The 20000-nt window shown below is 47.7% G+C and overlaps 1 protein-coding gene across 10 annotated transcripts in view; it reads right to left on the reverse strand.

The window, feature by feature from the left end:
- The window catches only part of limch1b (LIM and calponin homology domains 1b), a 94266-nt gene that overhangs the window by 19076 nt on the left and 55190 nt on the right, over positions 1–20000 (reverse strand). For 8 of the 10 annotated variants that reach the window (XM_031586835.2, XM_031586833.2, XM_031586834.2 and 5 more), the window contains exons 5-8: positions 15956–15986; positions 12551–12661; positions 9304–9502; positions 2520–2778 (exon numbers count right to left, since the gene is read on the reverse strand). In XM_031586835.2, the coding sequence (XP_031442695.1) occupies positions 2520–2778; positions 9304–9502; positions 12551–12661; positions 15956–15986 (600 nt within the window). Of the gene's footprint in view, positions 297–2519; positions 2779–9303; positions 9503–12550; positions 12662–15955; positions 15987–16260; positions 16481–20000 lie in introns of those variants that run through there. The other 2 variants (XM_031586842.2, XM_042702817.1) reach the window with 2 other exon arrangements.

Here is a 20000-nt window from a genome sequence, read left to right on the forward strand (position 1 = left end):
ACAAAATGGGAGTAGAAATGAAACAAATGAGACAAGGATAACAACCAGAGGGGTGGGAAGTTTAAGGGCAGACACACATTAAAGGGAGAGAAAAAGAGGAAATACAATGTGAAAGAAATAAACAATAACAACAGTCTAAAATCATAGACTGACATTGGAGACATGACAAGTTAACAAATCATTTCAAAAGATTTAAATCACAAATCCCATGGGCAACTCCAAACCTGTCTGTGTTCATTACTGTGATGGGATGGGAACACAACTGGCTTTCACAAGTTCACATGAAACACCAGGCATAGTGAGGATCCAAGCCAACCAGGACAAACACACAGACACACACACACACTCTGAATCACACACAGTCCTCTTGCACAAGAATTACCCTCCCACATAGGACTGCACGGGCCAGTGATCTCCACAGATGTACTCCACGCTCTCCGCAAAATAGCTATGGTCACTGGCTGCGGAAAGCATCTTCTTCAAATGATAAGTAACGTCTTGATATACTGTATGTGACAGAGTCAAACATAAAGTGGCTTGAACTGGAGAAAGAAAAAAAAGAGGCCCACTGGATGACTTGTGCACACGGTGAGGTTGGGAGAGAAACCTCTGGAATGCCTCTATGAGCATACTCCCGTGTTTTTGTGGAAAATCCGGAGAGACAGGGATCTGCATGTTTTGGGTATCCTCCATGTCTGCCTTCATATTCTCAATTTCATGCGTGTTAGCACAGATTGGTACAGCATGGGTTCTCAAGTCCGGCCAATTACAACACACATCTGTTCCGCATCAGCCCCTCCCTTCGTACCACTACTGTAGCAAAAAAACAGAGAGAAAGGGAGATGAAGAGATGGAGAGAGGGTGTGTGTGTGTGAGAGAGAGAGGGTGTGTGTGACAAAGAGAGAGAGGGTGTGTGTGTGAGAGAGAGAGGGTGTGTGTGTGTGAGATAGAGAGAGTGTGTGTGTGTGTGTGAGAGAGAGAGGTTGAGTGTGAGAGAGAGGGTGTGTGTGTCTGAGAGAGAGAGGGTGTGTGTGTGAGATAGAGAGAGGGTGTGTGTGTGTGAGAGAGAGAGGGTATGTGTGACAGAGAGAAAGAGAGATGGATGGAGAAAGAGAGAGGGAGAGAGAAAGAGTGAACGGAGATGGGAGAAAGAGGTAGAGACTGAAAGCGAGAGGGAGAGAGAGAGAGAGAGAGAGGGAGAGAGAGAGAGAGAGAGGGAGAGGGAGAGAGAGAGAAACATAACCCAGCAGTGTCCTTCTTTAAAGCCTTGATAATGTCCTGAATAAGCTAAGAACATATTCCCAGGCTTCCAGATCTTTCCAGTTCAATCCAGAAGAGCAGAAAGGTTGGCTGCCTGTCTCCGCCCAGTTCTAAAAGTGTTCTGTTGAAATTGGCTGCGCGAGAAGGGTGTAAGACGAGCGTGAGTTATGGGGTGGAAGACAGTCCATCCTGCAACACTTTCCCCTAAAACACTTTCCCTGAAATGTCTGGCTCTGAGAAATCTGTCTGTCGTCCTTCTCTCTCTCCATGTGTGTTTGTCAATGTGTGTGTCCCAAGACAGAAAGGTTCTATTAAGAGACACTGGACGGTAAGCAAAAGCAAATAGTGAAATGTTTTACCACCTCTTTAGCACATTCTCTCCCAAATAAAGCTCGTCAGATCTGACACTCTGTTTACGTTTCTACAGAGGGAGACCGTGCCCCTTCGCTCACCTCTGCTCCTGTCAGAAAGTATTTGACACGTACAGTCGTCCACGCTTGCTTTAAGTGGCTTAATGCGCAATATGGGATGAATTCAGGTTGTCAGCTATGACAGAAATGTCCTCCCCCTGAAATGCCTGGTGAGATGATTGACTCAAATTCCCACCTTCTACCACGGGCCAGTAGTCTAGTGCTGTAATGCCATCCATGAGCACAGTTGGTGGGGCTAGCATACATCAGCATTCTTGAGGTTCATGATCATAATACATTATGATACATTGGTCTTGTGTGCAACATACTGGCAAGCACCATCAAACCCATTACCCTTGCTTTTTTTTTTACCTACTGAATACATTTACAGAACTCCATAGATGCCAAAGTGGAAAACGCTGACTGTAGATCATCTTTATTTCCCCAAAGTTTTATTGTTTAAGCCTCAGTCAGTAAATAAAGCAGAGAGTGTGCAGAGATCTCTGGTCATACTTAATGATTGAGTATTGTGTTGGCAACCACATGTTGCTAGAAGCAGTCTGGCTGCACTGTACTCTACTCAGAACATTTTATTACCAACAGGCCTAACCTTACAGAGCGACTTACACAGTAGCTTAGAGAGCATATTACATACTCTCTGACAACGCTTTAGTAGTGTCATGGCAACCACCTGTTCACAGATATACACACTCTATGACATTCTACTTGAAATATTACACTACCAGCTATCTTTAAAGACCAGCTTGCGGACCAGCTTACCTAGAGTAAGGATGCTCCTCTGCAGAACCAATCATTTCACACGGCAGCTCACTGCCCAGGCATGCTCACCTAAATGGCCGGTCCCCTCCGATGGGCGAGGTGGCGGTGCTCCAGCTCTTGCGTCCGCCGCCCTCGTCCCGCTCGGTGCGTTTGCGGCGCAGCGGCGGGGGCATGTAGGCCGTCTGGTTGCTCTTGTTGGGCAGGAACTGGTTGAAGGGTAGCGGCGGGCGCGGCTCGCTGACCGACGTGCGCCGCGCCAGCATGTCGTCCTTGCGCACGTCCGGCATGCGGCGGTGCGGGAAGTCGGACTCCGAGTCGCTGCCGCGGCCTGTGGCGGGGGGGGGGGTCAGAAGTCATTAAAAGGTCATGAGAGGTCAGGAGAAGTCACTAGTGGAAAAGTGGTCAATCAGTGAGCCGAACAGTAATCAAAGTAATTAGAAGAATCTAATAGTAATACGGCTCAGAATGAGGTCATGCCATATCCCTATTTTAAGTGAGGATATCTTCAAAGAATTTCATCTTGAGACACCTACCATACTACAGTGATGGTTCAACCAATACAGACAACTGATTACTACATTTAAAAAGTATACATGGATACTTAAAGGTGTAAGGTTCCTTTAACAACCCCCCCAAGCATATCCAATTTGATTTATATAGCGCCAAAACAATACAATTGTCTCAAGGTAGATGCCTCTGTGCCCTGACTGGTTGAATGAGACAAACACAGAAAATTATTGTATGTCTCCCCTAAAAGCATACCGTGTTGATACTGAACACAATTGAGAATAATCGAGAATATTCTCAAAATATAACAGAAAGTGTTCCTAGTTAAAACCACGGACCGGTTCTTTAAGGACCCAACTGTCTTATTTCCAGAACCATCACAAATGGGAGATGGCTGCCAAACCACTGGTCTTGTATGGGCTCATTACGGGCCTCAAACAGAACCACTGGTCTTGTCTGGGCTCATTACGGGCATCAAACAGAACCACTGGTCTTGTCTGGGCTCATTACGGGCCTCAAATAGAACCACTGGTTTGTCTGAGCTCATTACGGGCATCAAATAGAACCACTGGTTTGTCTGAGCTCATTACGGGCATCAAATAGAACCACTGGTTTGTCTGAGCTCATTACGGGCATCAAACAGAAGCAGGGGCGAGAGAGCAGAGGGAACTGCTGGGTCGGTGGTGACCAGCAGAGCCAGTGTTGTCGGGGGAATGTGCCCAGACAGAGCTGTGAGTGTGTGTGTGTGGGAAATCTGTGCCTGTCGCCAACTGACCAATCCCCCCCACCACACACACACTTTGCGAAATAGAGCTTTATTGCACAAGCCCAAAACCGACGTTTAATAACAATAGAGAAGGAAATTGTGCTTATTTTGTAAAATACCTCCATAAAAATTTCGGTTTGTCAAATGTATTATGGCAAAACCAGAATGGTTTCCATGCCTAAACGACCCTCATCCTCCTTCAAGGACAAAGGTGGAAACCTTCCAAGACATATCAGCTTCTAAGACCTGACCCACAGCCTTGCACTGCCTCCCTCCCTCCCGAAGCCCTTACATACACACACATACATCGCTCAGTGTCAGTTCTTCAACCCATAGAAATTCCTCTCTCCAAGATGGTAGCCACATGTGCGTTTGGCTCCGAGAAGGCTGCACTGTACTGTCGGTAAGGTTGAGGTTTGATACCTTATCAACCACCCATACAGAGATCAACCCAGCAGCAAAGATTCCTCAAAAAAGACAGTGTGTGCTTTTCCCTTTCAGTTTATAAGTGAAGGCTCACTGTTGGAGTTGAATGACTGACACAGGTTAGATGAAGGAAGGCCTTGGGGTAGCCTTGCTTCAAGAGGACCGTGAACTCCTTTAAGGGAAAAAAATGCAAAGAGGTTGAACATCCGATTGGAGACAGATTCCAAGCAGGTCATATGTGCATCGCCTTGGAGTGATTTTAAAGTATCTGTAGGGTTCCGTCGAACATGTGTGCTTTTGTTCGAGGCTGACTGTGCTTCTATTCATCGTGGTCACTGCAGTGTTTTTCTTATTGTGCTATTTACATTTACATTACCATATTACAGCTAGAGAATATGCATGGGCTGCACCCTGTGTCAATGACATGCACAGCATAACACTGAAGCACAATCTGGGTGTTATAGTACGTAGCCGCTAATACTGGGCCATGAATGCTAATATGATCCCTTTCCGCTTAGCAGACCAGTCGTCAGGGGAAACCTACCACACAGACAGGAGGAAGGATATAAAAGATCAGAGCGTTTAAGTAAAGGAAAGCATGAAACAGGGGTGGGGGAGAACAAGAACGGAACGAGGGGGGTGGGAGAGGAGAAAGACGACGTCTGCCACACCACGGTGCTACTGTAGCTAAAATATGGCAACCGTCTCATTTGTTTGACCAGTAGGGATTTGAAATCGACACTCCAAGTCCTCCCAAAACAAATTACTTAAAAAAAAAGTAAACTGGCCTCAAGCCAGTATCCACTTTCTGTCCTCTTTTTTTAGTTTCCCCCTCATCGCCCTCTAATGACATCGAGTTCGTTCCGGTCCCCATACTAATTATTGTTTGGATAAAGTGAATTTCATAGCGTCGAACACAGGCCCCTTGCTCAGAGGCGAGGTCACCGAGGACTCTCTCTGTTTGGGGTAAACATGCCTTGATAGGAGATTCTTTATGCTACCCTGAAGCATCTAGCCCTGCAGCCCCACAACGACACCATTTCCTCTCCTCTCATCTCCTCTCCTCTCATCTCCTTTCCTCTCATGGGCCTGATCCCTCTCCTTTCCTCTCCTCCCCTCTCCTCTCCTCTCCTCTCCTCTCCTCTCCTCTCCTCTCCTCTCCTCTCCTCTCCTCTCCTCTCTTCCCTCCCTCCCCTCCCCTCTCCTCTCCTCTCCTCTCCTCTCCTCCCCTCCCCTCCCCTCTCCTCTCCTCTCCTCTCCTCTCCTCTGCCTCAGCCCACTCAATGCACATCCTGGATCCCATCAAGGGTCTTGTTTAGCGCTTCCCAGAAGGCCGAGCAACAAGCGCAGCATGGAACCAGCAGGCATCAAACACAGCAACAGCTGCTTCTGAGAGGGAAGGAGAAGCTCTGGGCCATGGGATCCGGGGCCTGCTCGCTTTCAGGACGCCGGGCCAAAGTATGCATGTGAAAGCCACTGGCTTCTGCTTGTTATCCATCGGGGTAAAGTATGCATTTGAAGCGGACAGCTTTTGTTTGTAATTTGTGGTACGAAGGTATGCATTTGAAGGCAGCGGCTTTGTTTAATAATGCAGCTCCTTTGAGCATGAGAGTGAGGACAGAGCGGAATGCATCTGGGCATTAAGAAGGGGGTCACTGACGGACAAGACTGTAGTCCCACAGGGGCCGATACCAGGAAAAAGCATGTCAACATAAGAGACAAACGTTTCTGCAAAACACAGCCAAAAGAGAGAAAGGTGTCCGAATTCACTGTTGCATTTACATAAATGGCCATACAGAATATAAAGAAGATGTTATGAAATGTAACTAATAATAATATATATTAATATATATAACAATGATACACCATAACATCTATATGGAATGGTCAATATGGAATGTATCTAGGAGAGAAACTGGATTGTCTTTTCCAGTCACTGGATAAATAGCCATGAGACACATGAGGCACAAATGAGACACACATGAGACACAAATGAGGTAAGGCTGCTACAGCCACTTCATGAGGAAGTCTATCAAGCCAGCCCGACGGCAGTAAGACAGCAGTCCCTTCCTGTAAACGTCCTTCATGACAAAAGCAGGCTTGGCTCCTGAACAGGAAGTGAGGTATATTCCCACACCACGCCATCCTGCGGCAGCACGGACCGTTTCTGTGACGAGAAATATAACTTTTTATGAGCTCTCATTAAAAAAAGAAAAAAGAAAACCTTTACAGGTCGCAATGTTGTTTTGTGCTACAACTAACTGCTTACCATGGTAACTTATAAGCAATGTGACATTATAAAAAAAAAAACCTTCATATTCGTCCAACGTATAATAATGCTTTGATTTCAGCTTTCTGAGCAGTGCATAAAAACCTCTGACATCGGTTTATGAGTCTGCTAGTCTTTCATAAAACACTTACCAAAGTCAGACTGTGCAACATGGCACCATTAAGGCCATGCTTTCTCCATGGACTGCAAGACTACTTAGATGATTTCAGCAGAGGTGGGCTCATTTTACCCTTTGAGAATAATATCAGGGATTAATAGCTGCCAGAGGAACTCAATGAGGTTATAACTTTTAGATGGAATGAGTAAAATCTATTGTGTATGTTCATGTATGTGTATGTGGTATATGTGTGTGTGTGTGTGTGTTGTATGTATCTGTGTGGGTGTGTGAGAGTGTATATGTATGTGTGTGTGTGTGTGTGCCGTTAGTCTATCACATAGCTTCTGAATGTTTCTCACAGTGGTTGGAATGCAAATAACCTGCTACACATTTAGCACATTTACAGCCATAAACACATATGGTGTGGTTCCATAAATACACAAACAAACGCACACTCAAACAGATTCACACACTCACATACTCACACACAGGCACACACACACACTCACTTTCTCACACACACACACACACACACACACACACACACACACACACACACACACACACACACACACACACACACACACACACACACACACACACACACACACACACACACACACAGTGGGCCGCACATGGCAAGGCTCTGCAATAAGACACAATCCAGCTCTGTTAATAAGCAGAGCCTGTGATTTTACTGTGAGTGGTTGTTGGCCAATGAGTAAAAGGCCGTAATTTGAGCCCCACAGTAAAGTGTTATATGGTAATTATCCCTGCCAGGAGACAGAGGGAAGGAGAGAGATAAAAAAAGGAAGTCAGAAAACAAATATGAAAAAGAAAGAAGAAAAGAAAGAAAGAAAGAAAAAAACTGAGACAATTAGAGGCGAAAGAGACAGAATGGCTGAAAAGCAGCCAGCTCAATGCCGGGAAGATGAGAAACATATACTGAGCTACAGAGAGAGAAAGACTCAACGACAGACAGACAGAGAGACAGGTAAAGACAGAGCAACACAACTGCATAGACACAACATGGATGAGACAGAGCAACACAACTGCATAGACACAACATGGATGAGACTGAGGTAAAGACAGAGCAACACAACTGCATAGACACAACATGGATGAGACAGAGGTAAAGACAGAGCAACACAACTGCATAGACACAGCATGGAAGAGAGCCGTGTAAACAGAGACGATCAGGAAGCCTGTCCAGCCTCCATGCAGCAGAAGAAGGCCAAAAAACATCTCAGCCTCAACCTCTGACTCAGGAATCTATTTGGCCCTTGCTTGGCTTCAAATGGAAAAACAATCACATCTAATCTAATTTCAGCAACCCCCCCCCCCCCCCACACACACACACACACACACACTTCAGGAGAGCTGGAGGAGTGTGGCGTTACCCAGAGGCTGCTGCTGTTGCTGGCTGGCTGCTCACTCACCGTTTCAGCTCTAGCTCTGGAGAGCTGTAGAGCACCATGTCAGAGGGCCTTTAAAAGGGGATTAATGGCCTAACAAGCCCAGTGTGTAAATGCGACTACCTTTGTCTGTGTGTGTGTGTGTGTGTGTGTGTGTGTGTGTGTGTGTGTGTGTGTGTGTGTGTGTGTGTGTGTGTGTGTGTGTGTGTGTGTGTGTGTGTGTGTGTGTGTGTGTGTGTGTGTGTGTGTGTGCGTGCATGCATCTGTGTGATATAATAGGCTGTTTATACCTTTATACCTTGCTCGAATTTCCTGAGTGTGTGTGTGTGTGTGTGTGTGTGTGTGTGTGTCTGTGTGTGTGTGTGTGTGTGTGTGTGTGTGTGTGTGTGTGTGTGTGTGTGTGTGTGTGTGTGTGTGTGTGTGTGTGTGTGTGTGCATGCATCTGTGTGATATAATAGGCTGTTTATACCTTTATACCTTGCTCGAATTTCCTGTGTCAATGGCTAACACACTTGAGACACACACACACACACACACAATGTCTGATAATCAAGAATAACTGCTCTCTCTGTCTGTCACACACACACACACACACACACACACACACACACACACACACACACACACACACACACACACACACACACACACGAATACTTGCTAAGCGCAGCTCCACCCTTCCTGTGCCTGTGTTGCTGTCAGAGTCCTGATTGGCAAGGTATTGTGCAGTGAGGATTTATCTATTTATCTATCCACACACACACACACTCACACACACACACACACACACACACACACACACGTACACGTACACATACACGTACACGTACACGTACACGTACACGTACACACACACACATTCTGTCAATGTGTCCCTATCCTTCATCCTCTCCTCAAATTGCTCATGTGCATCCAGGGGACACTGGCCCTGACGTCACTGCACTCAACAACAACACTAAAACAATACATGCTGCGGGACCTCAGAAACCACCCTACTGTTTTAAATAACCCAGCACTCACACTGGACAGCCCAATGTTGTCTCCTGTTCCCAGTCTTCACACTCATGACACAGGGGTCACCTTAACCTTAATCACCATGCAGACACACAGACAGAAACACAGCCAGGCACATACACACACATCTGCTTACACAGATAAACAGAGAAACAGGTACAAACAGCTACACACACACAAACAAACACAAACAGTGCTGTGTGTGTGTAGAGACAATAACATGACTCTAGGTGCACATGGCATGCCCCCCCCCCCCCCCCCCCCCCCCCACATACAAAAACACACACACACACACACACACACACACACACACACACACACAGAGGTGAAGCCCCTACCATCGCTGCTGCCACGGGCGACCAGTACGTCCGGTGAAGGGGTCTGTCGCGAACGCGAGCCGAAGGAGTCCAGGCTGTCGAAGGAGTCCTCTCTCCCGTGCCGGGGCGGAGAGAGGGAGTCACTGCGCTCAGAGTCCCAGCAGTCGATGTAGCCGCTGTCCCGAATGCTCCTCTTAGGACTGTCACAGTCCTCTGCTTCCTGTGCACGCACACATACACACATGCACGCACGCACACACACACACATACACACATGCACGCACGCACACACACACACACACATGCACGCACACACACACACACACACACACACACACTCACGCACACACAAACACACACACGCACGCACGCATACACACAGACACACACACAGACACACACACACAAGAAAAATGTAAAAAGTTCAATTTCTTTGTAAAATCCCTTCTTGTAACAGCGCATAGCTTGACATAGCTTGTTATCTATTTTCTTCCATGATGTTCCATCTCTCCTTATGTATATATGTATACATGATGTTCCATTTCTCCTTATGTATGTATACATGATGTTCGTACAGTACGTACAGATGTATGTACAGTATTCATGTATTTTCTCATTCATCTTTCAGTCAGCTCTCCATCTGTCTCTCTTCCTCTCAAGCCCGGCCCTTCCGTGGGCCTCTCTGGGTTCCAGCTCTAATGAAAGGGAGACATTTCCTTCCTACCATTCACCAGGAACGTTCCTCACGGAGCGCCGCTTCTCCCTGCCTTTCCCCCTCTCACACACACACACACACACACACACACACACACACACAGACACAGACACAGACACAGACACAGACACAGACATAGACACAGACACAGACACAGACACACACACAGACACAGACACAGACACAGACACAGACACACACACACACACACACACACACACAGAGACACACACACAGACACACAGTCCCTCTCTGTACCTCTCCATCTTTCTTTCTCTATTTCTTTATGTCTTTTTTTACTTCGTTTCTCCTTACTCTTACTCCATCCCCTGGATGTCATTTCACGCCTCACAGGGCTCGTCCTATCTTAAAAGGGCGTAGGGTGCAGCTTTGGCTCGGATACTGATGTTCTCATAAGCTCACAGAATGCTCCAGATCTCTGGTAAAAATCAACCAAGCACCTTGGAAAAACAAGGGATAGCCTCAGAAAGACAAGGGATAGCCTCGGAAACACAGGGGATAGCCTCGGAGGTATTTAGCAACTGAAGGATCTCGTTTCAGGCCTCAGTGACTTTATTCTGTGAGAGACCTCTTCTCTACTTATGAAACGTGCCAGTGGACGCAGAGTCACCGTTAATCATTTATTTGTTTGCGTTTTGTTTGGACACAAACAAAAAAAGTTATCTATATAGAGCATCAGGTGAAACCCGACACCTCACCATGGTCTGGCCTGGCCTGCACAAGAGGTCTGTGGGCGATTTGTTCAGGTGTGTCTTCACGAGGATTTAGGCTATCGGTTTACAGGGCACTGTGAATGGCTTGTCACGGTCCAACGTCCACTGGAGATGTAGTGGGTTAACATCGCTGAGTGTTGAATGTCTAACTGCAGGAGACAGATTTATATTGACACCTAATGACCATACAGGGATTTGACTGGCAAAGCTTGCAAAGCTAATGTCTGTTAATTTATTATGCATCAGGAGAAGACTGAGGAGCAATTTTTGTGCATGATTTCAGTGTACAATTGCAACATTCTTGAACCAAGAGTAAGTCTATCACTCCATCTCTCTCTCTCTCTCTCTCCCTCTTTCTCCCTCTCTCTCCCTCCCCCCTCTCTCTCCTATCTCTCCCTCTCTCTCTCCCTCCCTCTCTCCCTCTCTCTGGTGTATCCTGGTTGAAGGAGGATATTGGGGGCATTTTTGTCTGGCAGGGGAGCTGCAGGGACAATGGCTGCCTTTGATTGGCCGCATTCATAGGGTGCATTCTTTCCATCAACCAAATCTGTCCACTTAAAAGGTGACAGTTAACCAGCCTCAACCTAGACACACACTCACAGACACAAGCCTGCACATACACCCCCCCACACACAAACATACAGATATGCACACGCACACACACATACACAGTCAAAACACACACACACACATAATACCCATATGCACAAAAAGCATCAGCCAACAGATGAATGCCTAACAGACCCACAAAAACACTTCCATCATCTTTCTGGAGGATTCAGCTAAAAGAACAGAGGCCGTCTCTGGTCTCAAATGACCCCTCTCTGTAGACCAGCACGTCACCAGCCGCCAGACAGAGGCACGAGATCATCAAGTGCAGAAACGCACTGCAGATAATGCCCCTTATTCTTCATTGTGAGCAGAAATGAGGAGGCTGACTCCACTGCTGTTAGAATAGAGACTCTGTTTGCGAGCGTGGCCGGCTGGCCGGCCGGCAGCTGGGAAAGTGCTTTTGCGGGGACGGAGCCATCGCGGCCGTTATACAAGGGACACCCATCACATGACGGGCCCAAGAAATAAATTGCAGCCCAGTGACATCATTCCCCCCGAGCGCACGGCGTGGCGGCGTGCGGCTCCCTGCACTAGTTTGCTCAGCGGGTGTGCACGTGTGTCTGTGTGTGTCTGTGTGCGTCTCTGTTTGTGTGTGTGTGTGTGTGTGTGTGTGTGTGTGTGTGTGTGTGTGTGTGTCTGTGCGTTTACATGAGTGTATGTGTGTATATGTGTGTGAGTGTGCGTGCATGTGTGCACTGTGACTATGAGTGTGAGTGTGTGTGTGTGTGTGTGTGTGTGTGTGTGTGTGTGTTTGTGTGTGTGTGTGTGTGTGTGTGTGTGTGTGTGTGTGTGCACTGTGACTATGTGTGTGTGTGTATGTGTGTGTGTGTGTGTGTGTGTGTGTGTGTGTGTGTGTGTGTGTGTGTGTGTGTGTCTGCGTCTGCATGTGTCATCAGGGTCCTGTAAAAACTGTGGTGCTCTGGACCCCTGAGCCCCACATGCGGCCGCGTCCTGTCCTGAGCTCATGGCTGGCACAGGGACAGGCCTTCTTCATCTGCTGTTGACTCCACGACTGAGGTCATGGTCAGAGAATGACGGAGAGGGGGGTGGCTGAGCACCTTCCCTTCCCCAGAGAAACCACCCAAGCCTGGGGTAGAGCAGCTGGGATTCCTGCCTGTTCCTGCCTCTGCGTGGATCTCTATAGATCAGGGCTGCAGTCCCCCAAAAAACATCATCTTGAAACAGTCTATTTAACTTCCTTTCCTACCTTTCGCATCTGTGACAGAAGCCCTTCAAACTCCTTCAGGTCCAGTGTCGGGCCGCTATAAGACGCACAGCTGTTGGCGGCCTTCCCCAGCCAGTATATGGTGATCAGCACCTGTGACAATAAAAACAAACTATTAAACAAAAATGTGCATAAACACACACACACACACACACACACACACACACACACACACACACACACACACACACACACACACACACACACAGAGGACACTCTTCATTCCAAAGAGAGGAAACCTGCCAATGTCACTTCACGGTATATAAACGCCACATTACGTAAGTCACACAAGTCAATCCACAGACGTCTTGATCATCTGACAGATGAGCACATTTTTCCACTTTTTTATTCACATGGCCTAGCCTGTGGTCAAAGTCAGGTGAAGCTAGTTCTTTCCCAGACGACAGCTATCGCGACAGCCTGCAATGGCCACGTGCACAGATCCTCAGCTGCGGCCCCTCAAACCCTGCTATGCTGGCGTACTCCAGCACCTGAGGGACAGGAGCAATCTGCATGTTTCACAGCGGGATGTGTGCAGCCGATGACAGGGTTACAGCTCGAAGACCTCAGGAGTCCCTCAGATGATACAAAAGCAAAGCAGATCCATCTAACGGCTCACTGAGGGGAGGGAGAGAGGGGCCGCTGTAGCCCTGTGACGGACATGTTTGAAGGAGGACTAACACAGGGTTACAGCCTACTGTAGCATATGCCCCAGAGTCTACGCCACTGATTAGACTATTTATACAAACCTAGTCATGGACCACAAACACACACAACCCCCCCCCAACACACACACACACACACACACACACAAGGGAGGGATGAACAAACATCTGCCTGTACGACTCTGAGTCAGACAGTGCCTGATAATGCGACAAAAACGAGGGCAAACAAACCGACCATAACACACAGCTCCCTTTCCACAGCTAGAGCTGCAAGCCAAACAAACCTGTACACACACACACACACACACACAGAGACAAAAACACAGACACATGCACACACAAACCATACCGATCAAGACAAGCTTAGACCTTGTTTGCCCAATCTAGAACACGCTTCTCCTTGATAACAGCATGTACACACACACACAGACACACACACACACACACACACACTTGAGGGGGCATCTGGGCGTGCTGAAAGGCCTTGTCTGCCCGTCGCCCGGTGTCTCTGTGGCCAGACACAATCAGGCCCTGTGTGTTTACCATGGGCCCCTGCACAAACAAGACAAGAGTCTCCCTTGTCACCTCTCCTCCGCACCTCTGGCCAAGCCAGCAGCCTTCACAGACACAGGCGCAACAAAAGACACTTGACATGGGCTCCTACATCACACAGCACTGGGCTTCCAAGAGTCTGTGTGTGTGTGTGTGTGTGTGTGTGTGTGTGTGTATGTGTGTGTGTGTGTGTGTGTCTGTGTGAGTGTGTGAGTGTGTGTGTGTGTGTGTGTGTGTGTCTGTGAGAGTGTGTGAGTGTGTGTGTGTGTATGTGAGTTTGTGTGAGAGAGAGAGCTTATGTGAAGAAGTTTGTGTGTGTATCTGTGTGTGTGTGTGTTGTGAGTGTGTGAATGTGTTTGTTTTCTTGTGTGTGTGTGTTGTGAGTGTGTGAATGTGTGTGTGTATTGTACACAGATAGCTTACGTCATGCGAGCGCACTGAAACTGCACTGACTCAGCAAGCAGAGCCGAGACTCCTGCACCACAGATGCATAGCAAGTCCCCCTCCCATCCCATCGACACACACACACACACTATCAGACAAACACACTCACACTCTCTCACACACACACACACACACACACACACAGCCACACACACCCACTCACACCCACTCACACCCACTCACACTCACACACAATTAGTAATGAAGCTCCACAGGTATGTGAGAAATAGCCCATCCCCAGCTGCTCGCATATGTGTGTGTGTGTGTGTGGGGGGGGGCATTCTTTTAATGCCAGACCTGAAATGGTGCAAAATGACTAAACAACACTGAATAATTCATAACTGGTGATGACACACTACTGTTGACCTGGCTTTGCTGTTGAATATATTGCCAATATCCTTACATATTAAATCTGAAATACCAGGCCTCTGAACTCCCAACTAAGTTAAACTGAGTGAGTGAGTGTGTGTGTGTGTGTGTGTGTGTGTGTGTGTGTGTGTACAGCTACTGCCTCAGTGGCTGTGCATCAGCTGGTGTAATTGAGCGTGCTCAGATGATCAGCGAGGTGTGTCTCAAACACATCTGACAGCCCTGAAGCAAGACTGACGGGGTTGCGAGCCGCAAGGCTTCGCTCCGGTGGTTTGCAGTAGCCGTCATCTCTGACTGACGTGAAGATGGCCACACCACCTGTCTGTCACAACAGACTCTTTCATTCCTTCAGGGCCAGCCTTGTGCTGTGACAATGACTGGATTACACAACCAGCTGGAAGTATTTACTCATAAACACACCATGTTCTGCCATGTTTACCCTGTTTGGGACTGTCCAAACACCAGTAATGCCATTGTTGTCCCATGCTAAGCTGCCATAACACTACCACAATGCATTCAGTTATCATAACAGCATATTGAAATCCTAACAAAGGAGCATCCTCGTTTACTTGTTATAACACCTGGATGCAGAGGCTGCCTGATTTACTGCCTGCTCAGAAACAGCTGGACTTTAAGGTCTGTTTGTGTTTCTCTGCTGGAGTTGATGAGCAGCACTCTGGGGAGAACAGTAGTGGCCCTTTAGTAGGGTGCAGCTATTCCCACCTCAGCTAACTCTCAGCAGTCTGCAGTGCCTAACCCCAAAGAGTGTGCACTGCCTTGCACACACACACACACACACACACACACACACAGACACACACACACACACACACACACACACACACACACACACACACACACACACAGAAGACGTGTGTGTGTCTATAAACGATGCCAGGAACACTGAGGCAAGTCCAATCGAAACTACCGTAGGACACAAACGGCACACCTTTCCTCGGAACGTGCTAACGGTTTGTCTCATAAGCACACACACACACACACACACACACACACACACACACACACACACACATACAGGAGACAGGTGGAGCGGCAGGTCTGACATTCTTACAGAGCGAGCTGAGGGTGAACACAGACCCACCGCTGAGGCGGGACACAGCATCAAAAATGCAGCACAAGCGCTAACACATGAGAGAGCTTGAGAGAGAGGAACAAACAGAGGGAGATAGAGAGAGAGAGAGAGAGAGAGAGAGAGAGGAACAAACAGAGGGAGAGAGAGAGAGAGAGAGAGAAATAGACCGACAGGCAGAGAGAAAGAGAGGTGGAGAGAGAAGTAAGGAGAGTGACTGACACATTGACAGTTACATTCAGGGAAATACAGAAGATCAACACTTACATTCTTTAGCCTCTTGCTGCAGTCAGATCCTCTGTGAGAGAGAAAGAGAGAGAGAGAGGGAGAGAGAGAGAGAGAGAGAGAGAGAGAGAGAGAGAGAGAGGGAGAGAGAGACTGTGGGTTACCTGAAGGTGAACAGCATTCAGAACGACAACAAAATAAATCACTAGAAGCGAGAGCAGGTGGAGAGGAGTAAACAGCCGCTGCTCTGTGGAAATACCCCCGTGCTAGGAGCGAGAGAGAGAGAGAGAGAAAGAGAGAGAGAGAGAGAGAGAGAGAGAGAGAGAGAGAAAAGAACAGTGTTCCACCTCGCGTCAGCCGCAGTCTGACACCACCCCTGCCTCTCGCTATCTCCGCTCCACTCCGCTCGCTCACTCGCTGGCTTTGACGTCCCTGCCGACGGTTTTTCCCCTTTAAAGATGTCTCTAGGCTACATCACATGGAGGAAGGCCTCAAATGCCTCCCTCTCTCTCTCTCACTCTCTCTCTCACACACATACTCCTCTCTCTCCCTGTCTCCTCCACCCTCCCTCCCTCCCTCCCTGCTCTCACTCACGCCTGCGTTGCTCCCTCTTGTATGAAATATGCACAAGCTCCAAAAACACGATGGCCCGAACAGGCAGCAGACGAGCCTGCTTCTCTTAACACACTCTCGCCGTCGCCCTCCCTGGCTGCCCGAGACAATTCTCCGCAGAAATCTCTATGGAAACCAGACTTGAGACTGTAATGCATACATGTGTATAAGGAGTAGGATCAGACCAAATGCTTTAAGATCTTTCCCTCCAATTTTGGACCAAGCTTTCGGTTTCCACAGCAACGGAACTGGTATCAGTGCTTTTAGTGACGATTTAATAGGAGCTCTTAGGAGGTTTGCTGTAATTAGTTCAGGACTGATTTTAGGACTTGCAAAAGTCCAATACAAACACAATGGTAAAGGCAGACAGAGGAAAGAAGATGGAGATAGATGAAGAAAGACAGAGAAGAAAGGAAGTGATGATTGAGGAAGAGTGACATGAGAGGAAAGGACAAGACAACAGAACAGACAAGAAGACCATAGAGAGGAAGGAGAATAGCGAAAGAGAGAGAGAGAGAGAGAGATAAACATAAAGAGAGAAGTGAAAAGGTGAACAGAGAAGAGACAGACAGAGAGAGCAAGAGAGAGAGATAGAGAGAGGGAGAGAGAGAGAGAGAGAGAGAGAGAGAGACAGAGACGGTGAGGATAAGGGCAAAAGTACAGTCCAGAGGGCAACAGTGGCAGGAGGGGTTATTGGAGCTCTAAACAGGGGTAGAGAAGGGGGCATTGGAAAGTATCCATGAGGGCATATAAGAGTGAGTATGGGACAGACGTACAGGTAGGGGTACATGTGTGAGTATGGGGAAGGGGTACAGGTAGGGGTACAGGTGTGAGTATGGGGAAGGGGTACAGGTAGGGGTACAGGTGTGAGTATGGGACAGAGGTACAGGTAGGGGTAGAGGTGTGAGTATGGGACAGAGGTACAGGTAGGGGTTTATGAGGGGGTGTGAGAGGTGGCACAGGTAAGATAGGAGTGAGTACAACAAGAGCAAGCAGACGGAGCATAGGACAGGGGTAAATGTACAGATGTAGGGGGGGGGGGGTACAGTATGTGGTGGGAAAGGGTGGATGGGGATGTCTGTGCTCCTCCCTTACGTCCCCTGTCTTTCCCAGAGTTAGTTCTGATGACAGACAGGGTAACTGTACCCATGGGGTATGTCAAGCTGGATGTGTGATTGTAGAACTGGGAACAGCCATACTGTCAGCATCCTCTAATGGTCTTATTAAAGTTTAATCATCATGTTAGAGTGACTGTGACGGTGCACATACGTGACCGCCACGGCAGCATTGAGCTGCCTTCATTAAAGAACAGGGTGCTAGTGTTTCTCTTATGTGTGTGTTGCATGTTTTATGTACGTGAGTTTGTTTGTTTAGCGAATGTTTCGCTTGTGTGATTTAACCCGTGTTATTTATAATAATATTTAGGCTGCTTCATGTTAGAGTGACTAAAGTTAGAGTGAGGAGACAGAGCTGTGCGTTTGTTTTTCTCCAGAGCCGGCACACACGAGGCCCCTCAAGAGCACTCAAGGAAGGAGATTCCAGAAGGCCTTAGATCACTCTGATATCACCTTCTCTCTCCCCTCAAGAGCACTCAAGGGACGAGATTCACAACAACTGTGATTTAATGCGAATAAACGTACTATCAACCCCAGTCATATTATAACCTATGCGAATCGAGAGTTAATCCACCCCATTCTAGAGATTCCACAAGCCTTAGATCATTCACTCTGATATCACCTCTTCTCCTCCCTCCACCGCTCTCTAGCACTTGTTTTCTCTTCACTATTTTTCTTCTTTTCCACTGTCACTTTCTGATCTCTTGCTATTTTCCTCTCTCTCACTGTCTCACCTTTTCTCTTTCACTTGTCACTCATTCACACACACACACACACACACACACACACACACATTGAGCTGTCAGCCTATCTTGGAGATCACTCAGTTTCCATCAACAAACACAGGCAACGGTGGTGCATATTTCAGCTCTTCTCTCACTTTACAGGTCTGTCTCTCCTCCAGCACTGACCCACAAGAAGTTATGACACGCAGGAGAAGATATGAGCAGGAGACAGAGACAGCTAGAGAGTGAGACAGAAAGAGAGAAAGTGAGAGAGAGCTAAAGTGAGAGAAAGTGAGAGAGAGAGAGAGAGAGGGATAGAGAAGAAGAGTGAGAGAGGGAGAGAGTCAGAGAGGAAGAGAGAGAGAGAGAGAGAGAGAGAGAGAGACAGAGACAGAGACAGAGAGATACTGAAACTGAGGCCTTCGGACATTGTGCCGTCTACCTTAGAATGATGGGGGTTGTGTTTCACAAACAAAGAGTGAGACAAAGCAGCTCTGTGTTACTGAAGAAAGGGTAAGATTGAGAGAGAGAGAGAGAGAGGGAGGGAGTGAGAGAGAGAGGGAAAGAGAGAGACAGGGAGAAAGCGGGAGAGAGCGGGAGAGAGCGGGAGAGGGGGGAGAGGGAGAAAGGGAAGGAAAGATAGATTTGCTAGGAAGTGAAACTGCATTTCCAAGGTGACTATGAAAGTATTTTATGGAGGTTTATCAGAACAGTTAATGCTGATACAACCTCATTATCAATAACAACAAAGGGCAAGGCTAGTCTGCCCAATGTGTATGTGTATGTGTACAAATATGTGCAATATGCATCATATTGACTCTCTGTTGCCTCAAAGTCTGTAATTTGTACACATTACATACAGATACATTGAAATTGTTCAAGAAAACTGAAATAAATTAGCTTGATGTGTCAAAGGCTAAGGCAAAAAGTTCACTATGCACACACACACACACACACACACACTTTGTCTCTGGCTGACAGAACCAGTCAGGTTACCCTGGGCACAGCCCAAGGCTCTCAGTGTCATTTCACAGTACCGATGAGGCAACACTACACCCCCTCCCCCATTTCCCAGACACACCCACCTCCACACTCACACTGCATCCTTTAGACAGAGGGACAAAACAAACTATCTCCATGGCAACAGGCACGCTCTCTCTTTCTCTCTCTCTGTCTCTCTGTCTCTCTCTCCCCCTCCATCCTCCCTCCCTCACAATCTCTCTCTCTCTCTCAGTCTCTCTCTCCCCCTCCATCCTCCCTCACTCTCTCTCTCTCTCTCTCTCTCTCTCTCTCTCTCTCTCTCTCTCTCTCTCTCTCATAGCAATGACATGTTTCTTAAACACATCCGTTTCATTTCAGAACAGCTTCATTGTTGTCCGGACGGCCTCTCTAAAAAGGGCTGTGTCATTTAGAAGTGCATGAGGTCATGCTTGGCACCTGGGCTTTATTTTCACTGCATGACAATGAGCAAACTAACTATGGCCACTGCAGAGGGACAAACAGGACCACGGCACCAGGTCAGGTGAGGAGAGGAGAGGAGAGGAGAGGAGAGGAGAGGAGAGAAGAGGAGAGGAGAGGAGAGGAAAGACTGGGAGAGTCAAAGCAAACCAACACTATCTAGGACAGAGCAAAAAG

This window comes from Clupea harengus, chromosome 20 (assembly GCF_900700415.2).
Source record: "Clupea harengus chromosome 20, Ch_v2.0.2, whole genome shotgun sequence".
NCBI lineage: Eukaryota > Metazoa > Chordata > Actinopteri > Clupeiformes > Clupeidae > Clupea > Clupea harengus.